We start from the raw sequence: 27,260 nt of genomic DNA, 5'->3' as shown, positions 1-27,260 counted from the left end.
AGAGCATGCATAGTTCTTTGTATTTTGCTGTCACAAGAAACAAATAATCACTTAAGAAATCAAGTACTCCATCCGATCCATAATAAGTGTATTATGGAATGGACGTAATATTACTCTTTCTTCAAATCTCTATTTTGTGCGATCTACTGTTGTTTGATTTGCTTGCTTCGCTGCCCGAAAAAAGATCTCCAGATTGCTTGTTGACACTATTCAAGAGCATTTCATAACCGTGTTTTGTCGCCTTAGGGTGCCATGCTAACCAATGTCGTGGCATGTCAACATAACAAGATATTGTTACATGATTGTTGCAAGGAACTAATTAATTACGGCAATGTATGTGGGTAGATGGATTCGCACCATCCCAAAACCGAAATACAGACAGACCAAAAAATACGAAGATAAACGATTAGTCCTCCGTAGCGTAGTACTGCGGGGCGAGTTCAGCAAGCCACAAGGGGTCGATTCGGGTCAGATTCTTGACGTAATTCTGGGTCGTCCGGACCAGCTCGTTGAAGATAACGCAGTCAGGCTTGGTTCTGAAGAGCACCGATGAAGGATGCATCTGCACGCTCTGGCCGGTTCCAAGAGCCCTACCAATCAAAAAAATGGAACTTTGAGCTACATGTACAACTTTCAAATGTATAGATGATGAACTACAGAGCATACGGGATACATCAGTATTCATGTGATGGCTGTTGAACCAAAATACAACTCAGGTTGCAGCAATGGTAAAGGATCCTAATAGAGGAAATGGTAGCAGCGACCGAGTAATTGGGTTGAAGTAAATCAGAAACAAAAAATCGGAGCAGTACCTGAACGATCCATCTGGTTGCCGCATTGCTGCATTCAGGAAGAAAGCAGCAGTGAGGCATCTCCGAAACTGCACCATGTCCTCTCCACATGATGACAGGTTAAGCCCCATTTGCTGGACATGGCCCTGAATTTGACTGCAGCAGACAGAAAGTTCTATGTTAGCTCATCATACTGTATATTCTGAAATTCCTAAACTGAACATACTTCCCAATATTGTTTTTTTAGAATGTCCAACATATTGGGAATTGTGAATCTTTGGTGATGGTCCTAGAATAGATGGCAATATAAAAATTAATGCTGCAAATCTACGTCAAGCTTGAGAGTTGAGACCGTTTGGTTATGATATGTTGAGTTTTCTCTAACACACGCCTAAGCGAGTGTCTTTGTATATTAGAAGGAGCCGCAAAGAGGCGGAAAACTGTACATGGGTTAACAAAAGAAAGGATCTAAAAGATAAGGACAAAAAGAAGAAAAGAAGAAGAAAACTATACATGGGTTAACAAAAGAAAGGATCTAAAAGACAAGGACATATGATATGTTGAGTTTGATGCACCAACCAGCTCGCCCATAAACTGGAAAGGTTTTTTACATTTCATTTAAGATGCTTAAATGCATATCACCATGTTCCATCTTAATCTGGTCCGGTAGTTCAAGCCTTCCATAAAAAAAATTGATAACTGACCTGTGAACATCACGGGCATGTCGTAGAGAGCGGTAATTGATGAAGTTCTCCCAGCACCATCTGTTCAAAGCCTTCTCCATTGTCTTTTCTTTGGCATTTGCATTCTTGCTCTTCTCCAAGCATTCTGCAGCAGCTCGGTATACATTAACCAAGGTTATATGGTCTCCTTCTGAGCTTTCAAAAGTCTTCCTAGCAGCTCTCGCCTAAACAGAGAAAAAGGGTACAAGGATCAATAAATGCACTTGTTGTTCCTCAAGGAAAAGGAAAGCGCGTTAGTTGGCAACACAATGGATTTGTTTATCTCAGGCTCAACAGTGGATGGGCCCAACCAAATACAAGTTGAAACTTAGAATTTCCCTTTGCTATGCAAATGGAAGATCATGACAAGTTCGAGGCTAAAGGTACCAAGTGGTAGCCTAAAACTATTTGAATATACTCCCTCCGTTCCCTAATATAAGATGTTTTAGCTTTTAACAGAGTCATCTATTTTGGTATGTATCTAGCCTACTTTTAGTGTGTAGATTCACTCACTATAGTGTGTATCTAGTTCACTTTGAACTGTCTAAAACATCTTATATTTGTGAACGGAGGGAGTAGATCCCAATAGAACAGTATATGGTTCCACCACCTAACTATGAAAAAACTGAACAGCTATTACAAAATTCTGCAGCACAAACAACTTTGGACCTGTGGAGTTCAATAATAGGATCAATGGATACTCAAATATTTCTTGGACCCAAATTTAGTTTTCCAAAGATTTATTTAAAAAAAGATAGCATTTTTAACTTTAAACAACATGAAATAAAAAAATAATGCTTAAATCAATACAAAATAACCCAAAACAGCCATATGCCATAGTTCATCCAGACGGTTCCCACTGGTAGAATACATTTAATAGCATCACTGCAATATTACTCCATAATGTCCAATAAAAACCTATTGACGAACATATACTAAACCAGTTGTCAGGGATTCATGAGAATACCTCTTCTAACTTCTCGCGTGGAGTGAAGAAAATTGATTCCACTGAAAGCATAGAAACAACAATCAACATTTCTTCCAAGCACTTGAATTCGCTCGATACTATCAATGCCTTGGAGTACATTGGATCCAAAGGCAGCCTAGCCATCTGTTTACCAACTGGATCTGACAGTTTATAATCATCAGTCAAAGCTCCTAGTAAAATCAACTGCTCCAATGATTTTAAAATAGAAGTCCTGCGGTAGGTTTCGCCCAATAAGCATAACTTTTGTGTCAATATAAAGCAACTTACTATTCAGCTTATAGTAGAATTTTCTGTTCGAAGTTTCCAGTGCATTCATGGTAGGAAATTAGTTTTGTATCAGAAGCAAAATTTAAGGTACGATCATCTAGAAGTAAAAAATACTTCAATACAGTGTTATAAACAAAATGACTGGCATGTATCTTCTTGTTGCCACGATATTTGAGTTTGGCATATACAATAACAGTCTAATATATTACTAAGCACAATAGCATGCATGAACAAAACATCAAGTTTCCACATTGCAAGACAAACTTCCCTAGCACAAAATATATGATTTATATGATTAATTATCAAGTTTTTCTTTGGACATGACATTTGTACTTCGTGGATGACGCTACACTATGTTCTGATCCGATATATGCAAAATTTTCTCCTACATGTGAGCAAGAATGAAAAAGTGGGCAAAATTCACCTCGATGGTTTCTCCATAAAATCAAAACCTATGATATCATCAATTCCAAGAGCTTTGAGCTGTAGTACCACATTCGAAAGGTTACATCGTTTAATCTCGGGAACAGTAGATTCTGCCAGTTTATCAAACTCACATTCTTGAAACAACCGAAAGCACTTCCCTGGCCCCTCGCGTCCAGCACGGCCACTGCGCGTAGAATGATAAGTAAGGTAAGAGAAAGGGCACAAGCATTAAATATGTTTGATGATTTTACCTCCTTTGAAGAGCCTGTGCTTTAGAGACTGGAATAATGATTAGAGACTCCATTCCAGTTACAGGATTGTAGGCGCGTGCTTTGACCATCCCAGGATCAATAACATATTTAATACCAGGTATTGTTACAGAAGTCTCAGCAATATTTGTCGCTAGAACTATCTGACAGATAAACTGGACATTAGTAAATGTTGAAAACCTAATATATTATACAAATCGTGTCTTTAACGTGTAAGCAAACTATGCAAAAAGTCAAAAGGAAAAATTCACTGCTCAATGAACCTTGGAAAATGTGGAAAATTTGAGAGATACGACCTATCTTCTGCAGATACGGACATGAGGATATGGGAAACAACAAATTTCAAAAACCATGTTACAAGGATACAGGTGCATGTATTTAACCAAAAATGGTTCATCAATTAGGACTGATTAACTGACAACTGATTAACTGCTGCCTCATCCCTCCTTTGCAACTGCATACACTAACATAAGGTTCTTTGTTAGCCAACACATTGACCCCTACAGCAGTTATTTCCAGAAGTGTACACCCAACCGAACATAAGTAGAACATCAGTACATCCGATAAAAAGAGCAGCAAGTAAAGTGTTCATCAATTAGGAAAGTAAACCCCTTAAATCATTAGGTTGGAACAAAGGAAAATTATGCATCCAAAGAATGTAAAGGTTCACCTTGCGGGTTCCAGCTGGTGCTGGCTTAAAAGCATTCATTTGCTGCTCCGAGGGAAGAGATGAGTAGATAGGTGTAATCCATATCTTACTACTATCTGGTGGAAGTTGACGAACACGCTCCTGAATAAGTCTCTCTAGTGATTCAATCTCTTCCTGGCCAGTTAAAAATGCAAGAATGTCGCCAGGTCCTTCCTCCAAATGGATCTAGCAAAAGAAACATCCAAATTTCCTAACATGAATTTTATACACAAGCAGCTGGCCACATTAAGTCGCAGTTGAAACAATATGTGCTATGGCAAGTACTAATCTGAGACAAGATTGTATATTCTCTTATCATGGTTTCTAAAGCAAGTATATCTTTCCAAGATGCTATTTAATATGGATTCTAATTTCCTTACATCCTCCTTAACTCATCCACCTCTTGCATGCATATAGAATGATGCTCACCTGAAAGATCGTAACTAGTGTAGCATCTAGATAATCTGACTCGGGCTGATAAGTATACAGTGTGTCAACAGGGTATTGCCGTCCTTGAATATGTACAGCTTTAGCACCACCAAAGTAATCGGAAAAACATTTGGCATCCAAACTAGCAGACATAATTATCAGCTTTAGAGGTGCACATTTCATTCCCTCGCATGACTTCAGAGTAACACTTGGAGAGTGATCTTGTTTGTCAGACAAAGTCTTTCCGTCCTTATTGGCATAAATGGATCGGGAATGTTGTACTTTTTTCAACAAGCCCAGCAAGACATCTGTGTGAACAGTTCTTTCGTGGGCCTCGTCAACAACTATAACACTGTACTTAGACAAAAGTGGATCCAGAAGTGCTTCCCTGAAGATCCAAAAAAAAAAACACAAATTAAACTGATGCAGATTAACCGATGGAAGATTATCCCCACACATAAATAGCTTATTGTCCATTTCTACAATGGTAAGATGACACAGCTGAAACAGAAATCATAGTTCAGAAATTTATGCAAAAAGGATCTCAGACATAAGAAAAGAACGCGTTCGTAAGTGTTACAGTGGTGGAGAAAACAAAAAAAATGATTCAAACTCAAATGCAATTTTCAATTCTGAAGCAAACATAACGATAGATGAACTTTGCAGTCATCCTTAGGTCCATGAGCATGGACGGAAGGCTATTGCCAGAAAGTACATGAAGAGAAGAGAAGATGCTTGGATACATAATAAGAGGACATCTTAAATACCAACAATCTATGTGAAAGATAAAACGTAAGTATCGTTTCTACGCATTTTGTTCTTTACTTGGTATGATTTGAACTCATCGATGACTTATTCGTCATCTGAATAGCTTTCCAAAGGCAATAACAACAATGCTGGCAACACAATTTGATGATCTAAAATTCTGAAAAAAGAAACCTATTTATCCATAGTAACATACAGCAAGAAGTCAGCAATTAAGCAAAAGACAAAAAAAAATGAAAACCTATATTCTCAAACTAAAAGTAACACAAAAGATTGAACATCTGGACTCAAGGAGCTACACAAAACAATGGCCTGCAAACAACCAATCAATGATGATTCAGACGGTGAAATACAACATTACCTTAGAAGCAAACCATCTGTCATGTACTTAATCCTTGTTGCACTAGATGTGGAATCATCAAACCGAATAGAGTATCCAACCTTTTTTCCCAACTGATCATTGCATTCCTCAGCAACACGCGTTGCTACTGTAACGGCTGCAACTCTTCGAGGCTGGGTGATGCCAATGACTTTTCCATCCTGACAGAACCCAGCATCATACAAAAATTGTGGAAGTTCTGCAAAATAAAGAATAAATGAAAACCTATGTTAGTTGAAAGAATGAGCATAGTGATATTTGTAACAAGTTGTAGATATTCGTCAATAACTGATAAAGATATGCTCTTTATAAGAAACCAAAAAGACTTATATAACTGGTATAATGAGAACCATCCATAAGAACAATTTTGGTAAGATTATAAACACTAGGGCGCAAAAATACAGTGAGATTTTGGAGAAAACAGGACCTCATTTTGTGTATATGAAATGCTCCTACGGTGAACTATACAGAAAGTTCTCACTCTTACTCGTATATACTGTGATGTTGCATGAGTAATCGGAACATCACCAAACTAACAAGTTGGTAACAACATAAATTCCATAAATTGCACAAACCAATAATCACAAACATCATAAAGCTAGATTCTTCCAGCAATTACTTCAACCAAACAATAATGAGCAATGGAAGGAAAAGAAACATAGCAACGCACTTACGAGTCGTTTTGCCACTCCCGGTCTCGCCGACAACAATCAGAGTGCCGTTCTTCCTCACCTCCTCAACAAGCTTTTCCTCCACTGCATCACAGTCAGCACCACCACCATGAATAACAGCGAAATTTATGTCTGATGAAGACCCTAACGAAACCCAACTGGGTGACAGGCAGGCTAACCTGAGGCGATGGGGAGCGACTTCCTCTGCTGACGGATCAGCTGCTTCCGCCTGCTCAAACCAACCAAAATACGGGCTCAGTCCCGAAGCCAAACATAACACATAAAATCGCAGCGAGGGTGGTGAAGGTTGGCGGCGCACCGCGCGTTGTGCTGCTGGTTTTGCTGAGAAGCGCCGGAAGAGAAGGACGGCATGCCGGATGCTGCTGCAGCCTGCACTGCAGGCTCCCGAGCCGTCACGCCGGTTTTGGTTTGCGCCGGCTACGGGGACGGGTGAAGGGATTGGACCTTCGGATTACTAGAGTTGAAGGGGGAGAGGTTCCAGCCGTCGGGCGCTGGCAACGCGGCACGGCGCCACCGGCTGCGGAGGGGACGGGATAGGATGCGCGGATGGAATGAGAAGGAGCCGCCGGTGGGTGGCGGCGCGCGGAACAAGGTTAGGCGGAAGGGAGTTGGGGAAGGGGAGGGCGGCTGAAGAAGAGGAGGAATTGACGGCGGCCGGCGGGTGGCCGCGGAGGCGGCGGGGACAGGGCCGGCGGCGGGAGCTAGCTGTGCCGGAGTGCCTCTGTGGGGTTGGACTGGCAGTTTGTTGTGCCGTAGGATGATGAACGGACGGTCTGAACGTTGGGTCTAGAGAGGCAAAGCGATTAGAAAACGGGTTTCTTGGTTCTGAGGGACTAACTCCGTTCTACAATAAGCATTTTGCTTTCTAAAATTTTATTTTATATTTCAAAAAACAGGGCTAATAGTTTTTTTTTTCCTTTTTCATGGAAACTACCAGGCTTTTATTCATAAACACCTCTATAAAAGCGCGGGCACGCCCGAAAGAATCCCTATGCAAAGAGCTTGATCGGGGTCGCCGGCTTCTCTTCAACAACAACTCCATATCAAATTCCTGAAGTTTGGGGCTTTTTATGGGCTCGGTGATCAGTAAGCATCTGTGTTAATCTTAACCCACTCAGCACCAGGTGGCCTCCACATTACTTAGCACCAGATAAAATAATTCTTACAAAGTGGCAGTATATAACTCCAGTGGACAAATAGGTTCACACAAACACTAACATAACTTAGCACCCTCACACAAACACTAACATAACTTAGCACCAGAAGTACCCCCATATTACCGTTCACGCCTCAAAGCAGGGCAACTAAGCTATATGTCAATCAACACTTCTCCACGTGATCTTCACTGAAATCGAGGTGGATTCGTCGAGATCCACAACTTTATCCACCTCTCCATGGTAGCAGGAATCAAAGCTGTCCTCCCACACACAAGACAGCAGTTCCTGAGAAACTCCTCCGTCATCTTTCGGAGTCCCTTCGATACGAAGATCAAGGTAACTGTGTATCTCCACTGCTACAACTGAACTCATTCTGCAGCCAGTGTCCGCACTTCCTCGGTAGAGACGAATCACATCACTGAAACCACTGGTCTTGGCATAGAGGTTCAGATTAAAACCACAAGCAGGGGCACGGAGTATCTCAACATCAACAAATGCTTGTACCGCATTCATCACCACCAGGAACTTCACATCCAGTCCACACTTCTCCCCATAAATACGTCGATTCTGAATGAATGATTTTGTTTCCATAATCTTGCTGAATTCAGCGCATCCTGCGATCAGAAGGTCATCTTTGGGCCCATTTTCAGGCGGGGCTTCACTACGTACACAAAGCTTGAATTCGAACAACACATGGCTTGTCATGCCAATACCTCGAGCAGGGCTACCAAGTGATAAACGTGCCATGCCCTACAATAAGGATAAAGTACCATCACATCGTAGATTAGAATTACTGATCAATGGTAGATCACCTACCATCACAGGTTTATGATACAATTAAGCAAAGTGTTAACCTTAAGAAATAACTATCTAAACTCCGTATTGCTTACTATTCATATGCTGCAGCATGGATTGAGGACAACATGTCAAGCATACGGAGCAATTCCTACTTATAGAGCTTTCATATGATGCTGCAATCTCATGCATAGGTATTTTCAGAACAATAAAAGAGGCATACATGTAGCAATTTGCAAGCTTAAAACAAAGAAAATACCGTTTTTGGCTTCACAGTTACAACTTCACAATTGCCAATCTCCCGCCTGTAGACATAATTGCGCAAAGGTTCGATTCGATCCCGTGTAGCGAAAAACCCAAATATTTTGGCAGATCCAGGTTGGGCATGGCGATAACCAGCTATCTTGAGGTCAATGAACTGCAGCAAGTCCATGACATGACAACGGCATTTATTTGAACAATCGATGGTCCTAACATTGTTCACGCTGACTGCAAAATCAACAAACAAGGCATCAGGTCTACACAGAGATTTGCAGTCAGTAAAACATATGAATAAGAAAAGTTCAGTACCACCATAATGTTGTGCTGGTATGAAAGGAAATCAGTAATTCAGTATGTCCACCTATGTTGAGTATTCCTATTTGTTACGCTAAAAGATGTATAGGGCAGAAGATAAATTTTTATTCCCAGAGTTAACTCATGCAAATTCTTTTCAAGGTTAAGCCTAACCACTTTGCTACCAAGAAAGAAAAACAATATGTCCCATGGCTAAGCATAACCATGTTCATCTTGTTCTTTTGTTTGAGCACCATCATAGTTGACCCTAATTTGGCCAAGTCACACCATATTAGCCCAACAAGACGGCCTTCACCACTGTAGGTCATTATATCTGACATAGTTGTCCCTGGCAGAGTCGCTGTACGCAAGAGATCCTCCCCATCGTTTTGCCGCATGATGGTTGCAATTTAAAATTTGGCCAGGCCATTTCATTTCTACACTGTGTTCAGAGAAACTGGTTCATCACAAAGGATTGAGTAAAGAAGAGCCAAGGACAGAAAGAACTGCCTGAGCAGTGGAAGGATCAGGAAAATAGTCTGGATTTGGTGGAGCAGGAAACTGCTCAAGTTTCCTTCGCTTGATGGCAAAGGTGATGCCAATCCAAATAGAAGGCATAACCAGACACTCGACATCAGGTTAATTAAGCTAACTGGAAATGAGTGGAATAACTTAATGGCGGGTATTTTCTTAAACTGAGAAGCTTTGAACTTTTCCTGGGATGATAACATGATACATGGCAGCTGTGCAATAGAAGAAAATACTAACTTTCAGATTCATTGCTGAGCTGATAATAGGCACCACATGGATGCCTGCCAATTTCTGGCTTGAATGGTCGTACGCTCCAGAGAAGTTTTGGTCCTCGAAGAGAAATCTCTGGATTTGTGTCTAGTGCATCTTGCTCGTCATAAGTGCTGGCCCTCGGGAACTCATCAACTGTAAACGGGCGGTATTTCCCTGCATGCAAAATCATTAATCGAGCATCATCAAACATTGCTATGGATGATAAAAAATAGATGAATGAAGATACATACTCCTCTGATTCATATTAATCGACTCAACTTTGTTTGTTTGTTGACTAGATACATCTGTATATAATACCTAAAATAAATGACTCATCTTTGTCTAGATGCGGGTATCCAGAAAAAGTTGAGTCACTTATTTATGGACGGAGAGAGTATATAATACTGTATAATCTTTAAAACAAACATTTATATGGCAACTGTACCCATAAAATAGTTAATGATGATCACGACTTATGAGATTAAGTCGACAGAGTGTGTAACGATCATCCTTTTTTTCAGAGAGCAGCATGGTGCTACTAAAATGCCAATAACATACCGAAATATCAGTACCACAGTTACTCAAGAGGTGATTAGGTCGCGAGTCAGCAACGAAATGTATCCGATTGAAAACTAAATTGCCACGAAAACATCGTTCTTGATGAAATCTCTTAGAGCAGGGACCGCCCATTTCTAACTCGAGGACCCAATTGCATCACGATACACATGGGGATCGAAACTAAGAAACCACCAAGAGAAGCGTATGGAGGAAGCAAGTCAAGTTGCAGGTGCCTTACCTTGATATTCATCCTCATCTTCGTCGTCGGTAACCGCCCACGGGTTGTCGTCCTCGTCGCTGGTGGGTGAGCCCTCGCCGTGGCCCGGTGAAGTTGAGGGGGAAGGCGGCCTCTTCTTCCCACGGACGAGGACAGGCGACGGTGCCGGTTCATCTCCGCATCCGTCGACTTCCATGGCGCCGCCGCCAGGAGGAGGAAAGCAAGGGGGCACGAGTTCGGCGGTACTGCACAAGTTCGTCTCGTTTCGTAGCCCTCGTTTCGTCCCAGAATTACGGAATTCAATTCAGAAACCAATACGTTCATTTTCCTTTACTTTTTGACAAAATTCGATTTCTTTTTACCGGATGCAAGCCGGAACAGAATGAAAAACTTCATTGGAGCTTGTTCTAAAACATAAAGACAAGATTTTGCTCATATATGCCTTGCTTCATTCACCTCTCGGTTCACATGAAAAAACAATACTTTTTTTAAACTATGAAACCGTCGGTGAATCCTCTATGGTATGATTTTCCTTTTTCATACAATCCAAGCCCAAGGTCGAAACAGGGTTTAATAAACGATACTCCCTTCGATTAGTATGGAAGTATTTAAAACTAGAAATATCTAGATATATCAATCTTTACTATTATATTGCAGTTGGGATGCTGTGCACTTTGACATCAAACATTGGAGCAATACTAACCGTTGATCGGTCTCAAAAACTCCCATCAAATTTCGTTCGCACGTCATCAGGGAAAAATGTTTCCATGCCGCTTATAAGAAATAGAAATGTAATTATTATCAATTCTTTCTATGTCAATGCACGAAGAAAAAATTAGGACTTAATTCTATTTCCTTGTTATTAATGCATGTATCTCCTAAGGAAAAAATAGGACAATGCAATAATTTTCTTTCTATTAATCGGGGCTTATTTGGAGGGAAACAAAGGGCCAGAGTTATACTACTCCCTTTTACTAGAAGTGAGAAAGTAATAGCTGAAAAACTATTGCAAGGACCAAGGAACGATATCTTAGATGCACGTACTAAATCATAGACCCGAAATCAAGAGTAGGGCTGAAAATAGCGGGACATCTTTGCCCCGCAACCTTTATAGCTTCGCTCTGACCGCACGCAGCAGTTGGATGAGGCTAGCGGGGTGTCGGCCATGGATTCAGGCCGAAAAAATACCGGTTTTGCTTTATTGATGCAAAAATGGTTCGCCTAAAAACAAAAAACAAAAAAATTTGTTGGAAACGGACCTCGCTAGAGACCTTATCAGAGACCTTGTAACAAAAATAAATTGTCCTATGGTAGTATAACTTACCTTCTTGAGAGCTCGCCTAACACCTCAGCGGAGACCTCGTAGCAAAAACTAAAGTAGCAAAACAGCATAACTATAATAGCAAAAAATTGTATTGTTGGAACATACTTGCAGCATCAACAATAACCTCTTGCAACCCTGCTGCTGACGAAGATCGTCGCAGGAACTCATACGTGACATTTGCAGGAGTATAACCATTCCTTTGTAGTTGCACCGCCAACCATTCGCAACACCGCCCCTCTTCCTTTGCAGCTCTGTTGCTGCCGCCCATCGCTCGCAACACATCAACCTTTTCTTTGCAGCTCCATTCCCGATCGCATGTAGCAGGTTGGCCAACCTTTGACTGTAGACCGCACGCAGCAGCGCAACCCAACATTTGCAGGCCCGCCGCCGGCCACCACTCCGTGCACGTCCGTCTATCGGGACAACCATGGATCTCAAAGTCTTCCCCGACCACACCTCCAAGCGGCCTCATCGCTGGGGCGAGAAGACTAAGTGGCCGTAGAGTTGCGGTGACTTCGAGTCATCATAGGCCAAACCAGAGCGCGTCCACGGCAGAGTGGCCAGCGGTGGCTTGAGGTTGGTAGGGCGGCATCTACCTCGGTGAAGCAGCGGCATATGATGTAGGAGGCAGTGTACGAGGTAGGCGGTGTTGGGATATGTGGCGGCGAGGGCTAGACAAGGGTGGTGGGGTGGTTGGCATCGGATCTAGGCCAACTATGGTGATTGGCCGGATATGGGGATAGACTCGTGCCTGAGAAGCCATTCGTGGATGTTCATCGGGGGATGAAACTGACTGCGAAGGAGATCAGGGAGAGAGAAGGGTGTGGGCCCACTGACATGTGGTGCGTCCAGTAGGCGGAGGACCCCACGTTAAAATCCTCCAGCGTAGGTTGATCGAGCGCCATTCGGGGACGCTCGAGTTAGAGGCGGCGAGCAACGAAGCCACTGGCTGGATTTAATCATTTTCTGAAAATCAAGATTTAATTCCCTTCTCTTGTTTTTTGACTTAGCTGTAACTCATGTATAAAATTCAATTCATTTTGCATAACTGGTTTGGGAAATTCAATATGTTTGGTTAACCCTTGTGGTTAGTCACTCTTCTATTTCTTGGAATACCGCTGGGCTAAAGGAAGAAGATACTTGATTATCCATACATTTATAATTGTTTCTCATTAACATATCTGTTGGGTTGAACATTAGTTGGGTTGCTAAGGGCATCATTAGAGGTACTATTATATAAAATAAGCTTGAGCATACCACTATGCTATTTTCTTGAGCTTCACTATGAGGGAAACAATCACATAATTTTTTATATTTTATGCAATATAAAATATTATTAATTCTTGTCCGAAATTATATATTGTCATGATTACCTGGACATTATCTTCAGCTTATGTAGAAGGAAATGTTCATGCAGAATGAAGTCATCCAGTTTAGGTTTAAATATTTTGAGTCTTCGATAAACCAACAAAAAGTGGTACCTTGACCTTTAAAGCATTGAGGATGGGCCATTGAATACATTTCTTACAAAACTTAGATTGTAGATATCTTTACTAAATATAGTCTATTTGAGTAAATGATAAATAGTTATTGACACTTTTATACAACACTCAATTTATATTAATCAAGATGTGCATAGCACGTGCATTTTTTCTGGATATATTATGTTATGTGTAATAATGAGTCAAATTTGATTAGAGTATCATGCGATGAACTTCTTGTAAATAATTGAAAATTTGCATTTTTGAAATACGATTCGATACAGAATTAATGCATGCTTCTTCAGAAATAAACTTCTGCTACGTGAGATGTAATGAAGCACTGAGGCGACAGAGGTGGATGTGGGACAGTGTGGCCTTCGTCGCCGGTGGCCGCCTCACGAGTGCTCTCGAGGAGCAGAGTCTCCTACATAGTAGTTATGCCCCTTCATGTTTTCTACTCACCCAAATATTTATAGTCAAAACATTAATTTAGTGGCTGGATTTTGTGTGTGTTAGCTTGTGATAAAGGCATCTCACACCATGGTGAGTTTCTTTTCATCTTTGCTTCATATGGTTCTATGTTTTTTTGGGACTACAAATGACACTTCAAAATGCTTTACATGAAGCAAATGTGTAAGAATGTAATTGATGGTCTAGGAAAAAAGTGTCCATATCCTATCTTATGGTGTTCTACTTTAGTGAAGAAAATGCACTGCAACTGAAAACCTTTCTCTCTATTTTGATATCAAGTTTGGTTTCTCAAACTCTGCAATTGTTTACATTTGGGGAATGATTCTTTATCGAAAAAATTTGGGGAATGGTTGGCGATGTAAACTGTGTTTGCACGCGGTCTTACTGCTCAGTTAATTAACCATTAGACCAAACGAACTATGTTTTCTTCTCCCATTAGGATGGAGATTAAGTTTTACAATGAAGATTAGAATTTATTATTCATTTATTATTCTATGTTCAGTTTTTTTTGTCAGGAGTGTTTATCATTCAAGAGAAAACTACTGTTGCTTCAGCATTATTTTGTGCTTGGGTGGCTACTGTCTTACTCTAGACTAGATACTCCTCTTTCGATGTTATCTATACCGAGGCATTCAAATATGCTTCATGGCTCCATATATAGTTCTTGCTTCCATGGGCACGCAACCTAAATTCTCAGCTACTGTAATCTTAACCCTTGACTGCCTCCCTGATCCTTAGTCTCAAGTTGCCGTCTATTCATTGATTTTTCTTGGATACTTCGTATCATGAAAACTTTGTTAGTAGAATGTAAATATTTGGTTTAGCTTATAGTGGATTTAGTTTTGCTAAACATTTACAGTTAAGATCTACATTCGCAAATGATAGTGCTATACTTTTTCCAAACATCTCACAGTACTAATATTGCACTCTCGTGTTTGTAGATGGTAAATATTTTGATCTGATGCTTGAGAACTGGTGATTTATGCACCAGGCCGAGAAAATAGATATGATGTTGACTAGCTTGAACAGGAGGACGGAGCAGAAGGGACGGTAGGAGGACGGCAAGAGGCGAGCTATCACACCATGCAATTAGAAATCATTTGAAGCATGTCGTAAGCCAAGATAACTACTTTTATGGGTTGTTTCATGCACAAACATTATAACTATCTAAGTGAATCTTCAAGTGAAGTGGGATATAAATGTTTATAAAGTATACTACAAGAAAAGATAGATGAGCTAACTAACACACAAGATTGACCGTGGCAACGCAAAGGCATTCAACTGGTATTTTCATTGTTGTCACTATGTGTAAGTTACTGCAATCTGGTATTTTTCATTGTTGTCACTATGTTTCTAAACAGTTTTTTTCTCAGACGACAATGGTGGATTCCACAAGAGGTAAAAAATACTGAGTAAAGCCAAATATACAGCTGGCAATATTGTTCAATAGTTGGCCTCGTATAGACTACAAAATCGCATCACGCAAATTAGTAAATATATTCACTTATCCAATGATGTCACATTACATGTGTTTCTACTGGTTGTCCTTTCGAAGGTTTTTCTTCCTTATGCATCCATGGGCCACTTTAACTTGTCCTCCATTGATAAGCATGAATATTCTGTGTCTGTTATTGATCCTTGGTCTGTGCCACCATCGTCGGAGGGTAAAATGGTTCGATCGCACCACATGAAATTGATCTTACGAAGAATTGCAATCTACCTAACCGACGCACTTGCATTAGCATAAACTGGTTGGGATGCCGACATATTTTTCTGGCCACGCACGTCACCAACTGGTATACCGCAAAGTTCAAGTATGTGAGTATCTCTAAAATAAAACCCGTATGTTCTACTTTCTTCGGTAATTAAGATAATAGAGAGACATTTATCTACAGGAAAGCACGTCTGGTTATTTCATTTTTTATATTATGCTCTTACAGAATGGTAAAGAGGTGGTTCATCCAATATGCACGGTGGGTATTTTAGGCTGCACTTTTTATTTTTTCACTAAAACTATACATTCTAATGACAAGTATTATTGTGCATAATGTTATCGACCTGAGAAAGAATTTTTTGGTACGCTTGCTCAAGTACCATAAAGAGAGTGGATTTGGTGTTCAAGGAGGTACGAACGCATGCACTCACTACCGTTCGATTTTGCTTTTAGATCCCCACTGCACAGAAAGATGTTAACGGCCATTTACACGGCATCGAATCTAATGATTTGGCAGTGAGAAAGGAAAAGCACGGCAGTTGTCGGCTAGCGCGCAATGGGAAGTTTTTCTAGTGCTAGTGCTGTGCTGGTTTGGATCATCTCTTCACAGCCGCACCTCAGCTCAGCTCCCCTGGCCTCAATTCACACGACACCAACTCGACACCCGTAGCATGACATCAGAGCTGGAGGGAAGGCCGGAACGACACTTGCGAGCGCGGAGCAACCCCCTGTCGCGCGTTCGTCGGCGGTGACCGCTTCCTCCGCGGCCGTGCCTCCCTCCGCCGCATCAGCGCTGCCCTCAGCGGTGGGATCTCACGACGAGCGCGCAGAGGCCGTGGCCGGAGCGGGGCGGCGAGGCAGGGGATGAATGGGGAGGGCTGCTCCGCGGCGCCTCCCACGGCGGGGATCCCGCGCGCTGGACGCCGGCGGCCGGAGCGGGGCGGCGAGGCCAGGGGACGACAACCTGCAAGCCACCGCGCCCGTGAGCGGTCGTCCCGTGAGCCGTTCACGCGGTGGTTCGGGGCGGCGCGGATGACGGCGTCGTTCCTGGTGAAGAAGCTGTCCCGCTCCTCGTCCCGTGTGCTTGACGTCGGCCGGACGGCCGGCCGGCCGGCCGCTTCCCCTCCAGGAACATGCCCTGCGGCGGCCTGCCCTGCGTCCGCGTGCTCAGGTAGAGGCAGCATCCCGATGAGTGTGCGGTGGCGACGGCGGCGGCCTCCCCTGCGGCAGCGTGCTCGCGTGAAGGAAGCGTCCCGATGCGGACGCGGCGACGACGGCGACCTCTCCAGCTCGGTGCTCCTCAATTTTTCGCCGCTGGTTAGGAGAGAGAGACAGAGAAATGTGTGGCTTGGAGAGACATGCGGAGAGGATAAGGCGCAGCGGTTAAAAAGGGGGACGTGCGATTTTTTTTATCGGGGTGACACAATTTTTGTATTACAAATGTCATCTCACGGACAACTAACACCGTTAGACATGTGTCAGTCTCTCACCGCGTGCTCACGTACCCATATGATCACCGGGCTTCATCTGGTACCATAAACATGAAGCAGTAGAAAATATTTCATAAATTGTACGACATACTCTAAAAAGCATCGAGGAGGATTTTTTTTATATAAAATAGTTAACTATATTCAAACGATGTCAAATATATGGTTGTCAAATATATTTCAGACGGGTTAGAAAGTTATTAGTTTTTCTGAATATTTTGTGATTTTTGATACACGTGAATTTTTACAACTATTTTATTGACGCATTGTGAGAAAAAAGATAAGCCGTAGCAACACATGGGTATTCAACTAGTATAACTAATATGGATCTTGACCCCCACAGGCAAGGCAAGACTGCCGTTCGGAGGTTTGAAATTACTCCCTTACGTTTGCCACGTCAGATTTTTGATTAGTTGGCAGAGAGAATGAAGAAAGGGAAGGTTGTCTTTTCTTAGCTAAGGGATAATCTCTTATGAAATTAGAGAAGGCTATTTTTTTCATTGTAGGACTTGTCTTTCCTTAGACACATAATTTCCTACTAAAAATAATTAATTATTATTTATTGCAAGGGATGATAATAAGAGATAATGCATTATATCCATTATATTTATCATCTTCTCTAGATGACATGAACTATTAAGAGAAGACGTGCCTTTCCTACCATTGTACATGCCCTTAGAATATCTTTAACAGATGATGTATTTATAAAAGTATGATACATCACCTTGAGCCAAAAAAAAAATACACGCTCCAACAGATAGTATATGCAAAAGGGAGTCAAATTCTTTCAGATCATGATATATAATTTGCATCAGGTGATACAAAAATATACATCGCCTCCCACCTGATGAATATGGAGAGAGTGGGTGGCAACATCACCATCTAAAGAATAATGTATTACATGAGATTAGCTCGATAATTATCCTCCCCATACCTACAACTAAGTGGATAATTATTTTTTAACCCATACCCTACCAACCCCTAAAAACTGCCATGGCTCTAAAACAAAAACAGGCTTTATAGTAGTCTAGCTAAACTAGTCTCAGTTCTTAAAATATTTTGGGAGGGACTAAAAACAACTACCCAGGTTTCTACACCTAGTTCCCCGTTTTCTCACTACTAGTAGGTAAATGGCCAATGCAGGAAGCCCAACTGCCGGACTGGAATTTTCCCGCCAAACTCCTCATGCGATCCTTGTCGCCGTTTGTCGCAGCCGCCATGCCACTGCTGAAAAATCGAGATGTCGCCTAAAGAGGGAGAGAGTGAATAGGCGTTTTTGAAGGGATTTTTATTTTCGTACCTCTCATTGCTTAGTTCTACTTAGTTTTGTCCAGACTTTAAACATTTGCTCATTTTTCCCGTCACTTGCGTGAAACGCTCACAGGTGCTCAAATGCACGTTGTCGTTGGGTCAACAGCTTTGACCGTTACCTGCTGAGTAGTGGGGCCAAGTTGAGCCCGGTCACGCAATGACACGTTGGATCAGCCCCATCTCTCTCACCCTAAGCATTGACCTACCCTTGACCAAAACGCTGACGAGTGGGGTTTCGGTACATCCAGTGACAAATGGAGTCATGATGTTGAGACAAGTGGCAATACACGGGTACGAGTAGATTTTCAGACAGAGCTCCACATTGACGACACAGACGAGGTGGCCTACGTGGTGCCGAGATGAGAGCTACATCCACAAAGAACTCCATTAGCAATAGCAGACACATTAGATAGATAGGAACTAGATGCGTTCAACGGTGGCAAGAAGATAAGAAATGATAGGGGACATCGACGAAAACCTCAACACTTTGAGTGACGGTGTCAGACACGAACGCGAGCAATGTAGAGAGAACTAGTGTCTATCCTTCCTGACGTGGATAAATGGGTGCTAGGGGAGTGTGGTGGCGACAGGAAAGAACTCACGGTGGTCTGTGTCATTAAATAGAGCCGGGGTTGCGTGGCCGTGCCCACAACTCCGTGCATGCTCGACATTATGCTCGGCGTGCACGTTCGGCATGGGCCTTGGCGGTATCCCAGGTGTGTCAGTGATCGAGAGATGGGACGGGAGTGAGGCGTGCATCGCCGACGGTGACCAAGAAGTGGCGGTGAACATAGACGAGTCAGGCCATGTTGCACCCATGGCAGCGTGCATGTTCGTCAGTGAAAAGATAAAGAGGGAACGTCGATCTCTGGTTTGGCAAAACGAGGCGAGACACGAGACTTAGGGGTGCGTTGCCGGCAGTGACCAAGAAGTTAGGCACGGTGGTGAATGTCGTTCTGACCATGCCGATAGCGGCATCGGCATCGTTTGAAGGTTGTGGTGCTTGGATCAAGCTGGGGTTTATTTTTTGTACGCCAAAAAAAAGTTGAAACAAGTTTTCTGTTAAAGGTTAGGTAAAATTCGAAAGTTTGTAATTGAATTTTCTACAAAATTCAGACTGACACTAAAAATTGAAAAGTTTGGGTAAAAGAATCAGAGAAAGTATGGGTGAGATTTTTAAACTGAATTTGATAGTAATGCATAAACTCCCAAATCTTTATGTCTCATGCATATACCAAAATTATACAATTCTTAAAAACTTTCAAATTAGGGAACACTTTGGACATGATATTATCATGTGTTAGTACCTCTAGTATCAAATGAACTTTTTAGTTAGTTAGTTATCTGGCCTAGTGGTTTCTCTTTGCTTAGTTTAATGATAAATGCTTAATTATTTGGCTTATTGTTTGTTTCAATTGCCTAATTATTTTTTAGGTATCAAACTGTTTGGCATTTCAATTCATACTACTTCTCTTACTATTATAGTGCACTATTATATGGTTAACTATCAAGTGGGATTCATAATATGGAAATTTTGTTGAACCATGTGAACCTTTTAACATATTTATAAATGTCGATGTTACTAGTAAGTCACTTGTGTGTTTCCACAGAACGATAAAACATAAAGTAACTGAAGGTTATCCGATAATCGGTAAAATCTATCTGGGTATCCACTTCGCGACAAAACATCTTTAGGTGAAAGCAAGAGTGCAAGGCAACAGAAAATTTTGTTTTTCATATGTGGACAGAACACAATCTATGTGACATGCATTACAATAGAAGATGATATGTATGGGGCTGGTGTTCGAACTGGTCGTCCGGCCCGGCGTTATCGCCATTGGTACTGGCAATGCAACTAATGGGGAGTAGATGCTAAGGCGACATGTTGATTTTGAAAGTTTACCAAGTAGCCATGTTCAGACTTACCATTCATCAATTGAACCTAGCAGGTAGTTTACTATTAGGGCAAAACTATTGGAGTAACACAGGCATCAGTAGACACTTCAGCCATGCTGACCTTGAGATGCACTATTCTTGTTCTAATGTTTCTGTGTGCTATCTTGCGTAGTCGTTCAGTCCAAGCCGTGCCTCATCTTTCTTACATGTTTTCTTTGCGGAAAATCTGCAGAATTAAGTAATTCAGTCCAAGCTTAGACAACAGAAAAATAATAGTAGCAGAATCCAAACATCTTGCTTCTCCACTAAATAAGCCGATTTTATCCCCAGAATGGTTCGCATCGTGCACAATGCATATATTCATTCACCTAGCTTCTTTATACAGTATCCCTGTTATTTAATATAAATACTAACGTACATAATTGAAGCATAATCTTAAATTTCCCCCATATGCATCGACACTATCCTAGGGCTACAGTGCTAGTGTTTCGTGTCTCACCTTCCATTGGTGACATGATTACTCTAACAATTATTCAAGAAAGAACATATAAGATGTTCAAGTATTAGGCTTGCCGCAATGCATTATTTTTGGGAGATCCTTCATGTCTCTATTAAGCTCCTAGCTGCCACTATTCATATCGAACATGAGTTAAAAGTACATAAGCAAGTACAAAACCTCTCATCAATTTTATACATACAGTATAATAAGTAAGAGTGCATGTTTACACATCAATAAAGGACTGATATCAGCAAGACACATAGAACGCGACATGTTTTGCAGAATGATATCGGATTTCGATTGATAAATAGTATACTTCATACTGTGTTTACTTACCAGGCATGATTGTGATTTGTGCCGTACTAATTCATGGTAAGATACTATGACCATATGATTTACTGATGGTAACGTATTTGTTGTAGATTCAATCATGGTATATCTGTACTGCTGGTTTTTCCTTGATTTCCATCTAGGATAATCTGAGTGGCGAGTCATGTTGGCAGCAATGCAGCTTTTCAACTCATATTCACAATCATTGTCTAGCAGGTTACTGCTGATAGCTTCTTGCTTAGCACAATCCTAACCAAACAGAACCATATTAGCTTACCATTTGGTCAAGATTTAATGCAAGCTTTTAAATAGCATGGAACCATATCATATCCATTCTTGGTGTAGTGTTCCTTCAAGTATTTTGAATGGGTGAACTTTAGATGACGACAGTGTACAGCCAATCCCGTATGGTTTCTTCTATCTTGGTCTGGAAAAAAAACTACCCCTGTGGAGAATGGCGTGATGCCCTGCAACCACCACCCTCCTTCCCCCTCTCTTCCCCTTAATCTAGCCTAAAATCTCTCACAAAATCTCTCCTCTCAATCCTCTCTTCACAGCCCTCTAATCCCAAGAATCAGATCCCTCCACCTTTCCCTCAGCCAAGTTCTCGTCTGATACATGCAGATCTAGAAAGCAAGTTAGAATGGAAAAGCAGCAGCAAACTCCATCCATGGCAGGAGAGTGGGATCTTGCATCTCATACCCCGCCAGTACTGGAGACTCCTGAAATACCTCTGTTATCGGTGGGATTGCAAGCTATGAGTCTCTCAGATCAAGGACAGAATCAACAGAATAAAGAAGAAGAAAAGGAGGAATTTACTCTGTTGTTGAAGGTTGCATGCTCAGGAGGAACACCGAAGATTTTATCTCTTGGTTCAGTTCAGCAAGCAATGATAAGGGCCTGGAGGAATAATTTCTACAAAATCTCTCAGGTAAATCAGTTGGTTTTCAGAGCACACTTCTATTCCTTTGAAGCCATGATGTTTGTCTATACAAAGCAGCCATGGACAGTAGGATCTGATGTTATGCTCATAGAGTTTGAAAGTCCAGGAAAAGATATTGAAAAAGGAGATTACAACTTTGAATATGTGTATGCCACTGTTAGAGCCTATGGGATTCCAAAAAAACACAGATCCTTCAAGATTCTCAAGGATATACTGAACCTTGTTGGCACCCAATCTGAGTTCCATGAGCTGAGACAAGTAATGATAGAATCAAGGCCAGATTACATATGGGGGATTGCCAAGATCAAAGTGGGAACGCCTGTATATGATCGTGTGAAGCTTCTGTATTCAGTTAATGAAGCAGGAATCACTTATCTCAATTATGAGAAGATTGGAAGAATCTGTGTATTCTGTGGTGTAATGTTCCATACAGTGGGAAATTGCCATCTTAGGCAAAGGATTGTTGCAGAGAAAATTCGGTCAGGACAAGCAAATCAAGCACAACAGGTGCCATTCCAGCGTTACGGTTCATGGATGGTGGAGCCTGCAGATATCCCAATAAACTTTGCTGTTCAAGGTGAAGGAAGCAATCCAATCTTCAGTACATATCAGAGCCCACAAATTGGCAGATTCCAGAGAGCTATTGGAGAAGATCAGTTGAGGCAAAGGGCAGGTGAAGAATCAAATGCAGGCATGACAAGAAGAAGATTGCAATTTGGAGAACAATTTTCAGCAAAGGAGCACGAACAGCAGCTGCAAGATCGTACTGTTCATCCACCAAGAAGCATTGATGGCGGGAACCAAACTCAGAGCGGTGCTCGCATGACAGGAGCAGTGCATGGAGGACACGTTGGAGGGACAGGTGGTGCCACCGCTAGTGCTGGGAAAAGTATTATCGAGATTAATCCAGAAGGAAAAGAGAGAAGTGGAGGCCCACATGCAGTTATACAAAAAGGCCAGCTCAGTCCATCTGACTCTCTGAACTTAACTTCTCTGCCATACCCGTTAGAGGAAGAGGCATATATTCTGGAAAATCTGGGCCGCACAGCAGGACATGGGCTACTTTTGGGCCAACAGAACCAACAACCTGGTACAGACAAAATTGGTATGCCTGGTCAAACTACTAAAATATTTGGCCCCTCGTCTTCAACCCCAGATACCTTTCATCAGCACGAGCATATGAGAGCTCCCTATCTAGAGAAGGAACCGCTGCAAGTTGCAAACACCTATCAAATCCCCCAGGCTACTACTCCTGCAAACCTACAATCTGCCATGGATCCCAGTGCCCAAATGATGCCAGTAGCATCTCCCAATTCACACCAACAGCCTGAAAACGACCCGGCTCCTCCTTTTCCCAATCCCCAGCTCCTCTCGCCGACCAAATCGCCTCCAAAGCGCTCGAGCACCTCGCTCGATCTTGCTTCTCCGCAGGCGGTGACAAAGGATTAACTTGTCAATGCCTACAGATTGTAGACTAGGGTTTTGCTAGAAGTAGAGGGCAAGTAGATCTCGAAGGTTTAGGCGAAAAGTACTCGGCGATTATGAAAACTAGGGTTATGTTGACAGTAGATTCGATCCTTTCTTTGTCCCTCGACTCCCCCTTATATAGGAGGTGGAGTCGAGGGTTTCGTATTGTACAAGTTACAGAGTCCGGGACGGTTTCTAACTCATCCCGCCAGATTACAAATAACACTTCCTATTACAACTCTAGCTTTCCTTAATACACCTTGGGCTCCCGAATCTTCTTATTCTTCGGATAGTGGGCCTTCAGTAAAATCCGGGTACTATCTATGGCAGGCCCATTTGGGGTGCCTATGTCAGTAGCCCCCGAGATTTTGCTTGAATCGTAGAGTCAGGGAAAATATCTCCCGTTTATTTTTGTTCGAGAGCTTTTATTCATACTCCACATAAAATTCTATATTGTACAGGGATAATGGTAGTTGGGGCTAGTTCATCTGACGGATCAGGTACTAGTTAACTGCTCTAGTGGCAATCCGCAAAAACCTACTTCAAGATCACGTCCCCGGACATGATCTCGGGATACTGGTGTAAACTTCGACAGGTGCCGCTTAAGGTCTTACCATTCTGTCGAGTCCCAGTCAAATTTATCGGGTACCTAACGCGTCCGTTAGGATTTTTCTTCGTATCTGTTGATACGGATAAAAGTAGCAGAGCGCAGTCTTTGGCGATGCCACGCCCAGCAGAACGGATCTGGGGTCTTACCTTCGCAAATTTGCGGCATTCAGAAATTGATCGCAACTTTGGCGTTCTGAGAATATATTGTCGAGTGCTTTTCGCCTTTGGAATAGCACATTTTATTGAGTCATATTTATGACTTTATTTTGTCTTCCCGATGGGAGTATATGTAGAGTTATTTGTGTAACTCGAAATATACTCACTTTTTTTTTCTTTATTTCTGATCAAATTCATCGGGCACGCGAACAGCGTTCCCGATGGGAGTAGCCCCCGAGGCTACAACCAAGAACTTGTGCTTGGGTGTAGGCTCCACAGATTAGCATCCTTTGCCGCTATATTTATGATCCTTCTCGATTTTTTTATATTTATCGGGTGCGCGACCAGCGCTCCCGATGGGAGTAGCCCCCGAGGCTATGAACAAATTCTTGAATTTGGTCATAGGCTCTCGCCATTGCTATATTGTCATACTCGAAATTTTCTATTTTTTCAAAGTAGCCCCCGAGCATTTGGGCAAAAACTTTGTATTTGATCAAAGGCTCCAGTAGTAGTCGAATAATTTACCCTGTCGCCATTCTCTTTTTGTTTTGCGTGTCGACAAACTTTCCCTTGTCAAAATCTCTTCACCTCTATGAATAGCCGAAATTTTTTCTGCTTCGTGGGTCCATTTTTCTCACCACGTTGACACGTCGTGCAAGTGGGGGACACACGTCCTCCGCTTTTTCTGGCGCACGTTCTGTAACCTCGTCAATGTTGAAATACTAATTTGCCCTTGTTGCCACGTGGTAATCATCTCCTTCATTCTTTCTTCATCCAACGGTTCCGTCGGTTCACCGCACCTCTATATAAGATCTCCTTCTTCTTCCTCGAGCACTTCCGCTCGCACCGTTCTCTGCTCTCCGCTGCAAAATCTCCCCTTGCGCTCCACTGCTGCCAAAGCTCTTCTCTTCGCAGCTGCTCGCCATTGCCATTGTTGATGCCACCGCGTCGCTTAACCAGGCACAGCACTCCTGATTCTTCCATGGCCGCCGCGGATCTAGGAACTGCGGAGTGGGAGAGGTCCAAGATCACAAACCAAGACCTGAACCTCCTGAAGAAACTGGGAATCACCACGAAACCCAAAGCGGTTTGCTTCCCCAGCGAAGAAAGCTACCCAGCCCCTCCAATGGGGTACCGGGTAAGTTTTGTCGACCATCTCATCCGTGGTTTATCCACCCCCATCCATCCTTTCCTCCGTGGATTACTCTATGTCTACGGTCTCCAGCTTCACCACCTCACGCCAAACTCAATCCTCCACATTTCTATTTTCATCACGCTTTGTGAAGCCTTCCTTGGCGTCTCACCCAATTGGGCGCTTTGGAAGCGCATTTTCTTCTGTCGCCGCAATGGCTCTCCCAATGTCGCCTATAATATAGGCGGCGTTGTTATTTCTATTCGTTCCACTGCTGATTACTTCGACGTCAAGCTCCCTGACTCCGTTCAAGGTTGGCGCAAGAGGTGGCTATACATTCGGGAAGAAAACGATGGCTGCCTCGAGGATAATATTCCTCCTTTTGACGGTGCCGAAAAAATTCTTCGTCGCCGTTCCTGGGATGCAGAGGCTACCGAGGAAGAAAGAACTTCGACTGAAGCCCTGATGACTCGCATCCATGAGTTGCAAAATACTCGCGGCAAAGAATTGTCAGGTATCCAGATTATAGTGTATTTCCTTAAGAGTAGAGTTCAGCCTCTTCAAGCTCGCAAATTTCCTCTCTGGAAATATACTGGCAACGAAGACGTGGATCGGCTGTCGGTGGATTTGGAAGTCAAGGACCTGGAGAGGCTTGTCCGAAAAATCACCTCCCTCAGCAAAAAAGATTCCATCCCTTCTTCTTGTCGCATAAAACCATACAACGCCACCCATGCACTTCCTAAGGTAAACATTGTCGCGCAATTTTTACTGCCTTGCTTTTTTGCATTGTTTGCTTCGTTCTGATATCCTTCCCTCTTTTTGGACAGAATCATCCAAATCTTGTTTCACTTCCTCCTCTTCCTGAAGGTGGGGAAGTCGAAGAAAGGACCGTTATCTCTAATGATAACCAAGAGGCCTCCTCTTTTGTGAATGAACCCGCAGATTCTCGAAAATCTGCGGGATCTGCTGAAAAAGATGCTGCTTCTGAAGACACTACATCGGCCCAATCTCCTCCTCCTGCTGATTCTCCAAAGAACAAAAGGAAGAGGGGTGATGTCGAAGATTCCGGGACTTCTAAACCCGAAGAAGCTGCTCCTTTACCACAAAAGGCAGCTTATGACCCATATCTTGCGAGTATCATCAGTTCGTAAGTTCCCTCTTTTATTTTCCTATTCGAAGAATTTTTACTTGCCTTGCTTTTTACACTGCCACCCTTTTGCAATAGTGATGATGACGAGGAAACGCCAACTTTGGATGTGGCTGCTCGAACGAGTATGTCACATACCCTAGTTATTTCAGAGCCACGAGTTGAAGGAGAGGAATCCTCGCCTCCTCAACAAAACATCGGCGCTTCTACTCCTCCTTCGAGCCCCCGAGCCCCTTCACCGAAAAGGGCAAGGACGGAGATTGTCTCGGAGCCTACTCTCCAATTGAGTAGCTCTTCGAACCTTCTCATGGAAGATGTAAGTTCTTTACTTTTTTTGTCAATGTTTATGTTTTCTTTGTTTGCTTCTGCGTATCACTATATTTTTCTCATACCCCCATTCTCTCTTTGTCCTCTTGCTTTTATAGCCTGTGATCAAGGATCTTCTTCGCATCGGTGCCCAATTTGTTGGGTACCGTGAATATGCAAATAAAACTGAAGGTAATGCTCTGCTCCTTCTTTTTGCCTCTGTTCTTTTGTTCCTTCTTTGTTGTCGAGATTTGTAACTATATTTATTTTCCATTGTAGAAAAACTGGCGGAAGCCAATGATCGTGCCAATACACTTGCTCAGCAATTAGAGCAAAGTGAAAAGGCTCGCAAAAAGGCAGAGTCAGATGCTATTGATGCACGAGCAGAGGCTGATAAAGCCAAGGCTGACGCTGCTGGTGTCGAAGATCTCAGAAAGAGGCTTCACACCGCTGAAACTTCCCTGAGCGATCACATAGCCGCCCAGTCTGCTCGCGAGGAGGCGATC

General features: G+C 42.5%; 2 protein-coding genes across 2 annotated transcripts; both read right to left on the bottom strand.

Moving 5' to 3' along the window:
* Positions 1 to 384: 384 nt before the first annotated feature.
* LOC127299147 (pre-mRNA-splicing factor ATP-dependent RNA helicase DEAH10-like) lies at positions 385 to 6,816 on the bottom strand. Its single transcript, XM_051329062.2, has 12 exons — positions 6,715 to 6,816; positions 6,575 to 6,624; positions 6,399 to 6,479; positions 5,707 to 5,923; positions 4,581 to 4,968; positions 4,134 to 4,337; positions 3,446 to 3,606; positions 3,193 to 3,378; positions 2,481 to 2,712; positions 1,496 to 1,698; positions 813 to 947; positions 385 to 590 (listed from the first exon to the last, which is right to left on the bottom strand). The coding sequence occupies exons 1-12, from the start codon at positions 6,765 to 6,767 to the stop codon at positions 407 to 409; spliced, it is 2,094 nt and encodes a 697-aa protein (XP_051185022.1). The 5' UTR covers positions 6,768 to 6,816; the 3' UTR covers positions 385 to 406.
* A 699-nt stretch (positions 6,817 to 7,515) lies between these two features.
* Positions 7,516 to 10,699, bottom strand: LOC139829765 (uncharacterized). The gene is made up of 4 exons (XM_051329058.2): positions 10,503 to 10,699; positions 9,692 to 9,880; positions 8,628 to 8,857; positions 7,516 to 8,323 (listed from the first exon to the last, which is right to left on the bottom strand). The coding sequence occupies exons 1-4, from the start codon at positions 10,675 to 10,677 to the stop codon at positions 7,733 to 7,735; spliced, it is 1,185 nt and encodes a 394-aa protein (XP_051185018.1). The 5' UTR covers positions 10,678 to 10,699; the 3' UTR covers positions 7,516 to 7,732.
* Positions 10,700 to 27,260: the final 16,561 nt, after the last annotated feature.

This window comes from Lolium perenne, chromosome 5 (assembly GCF_019359855.2).
Source record: "Lolium perenne isolate Kyuss_39 chromosome 5, Kyuss_2.0, whole genome shotgun sequence".
Taxonomy (NCBI): domain Eukaryota; kingdom Viridiplantae; phylum Streptophyta; class Magnoliopsida; order Poales; family Poaceae; genus Lolium; species Lolium perenne.
Note: the sequence above shows the minus strand (reverse complement) of the source record. Positions and strands in the feature narration are given on the sequence as shown.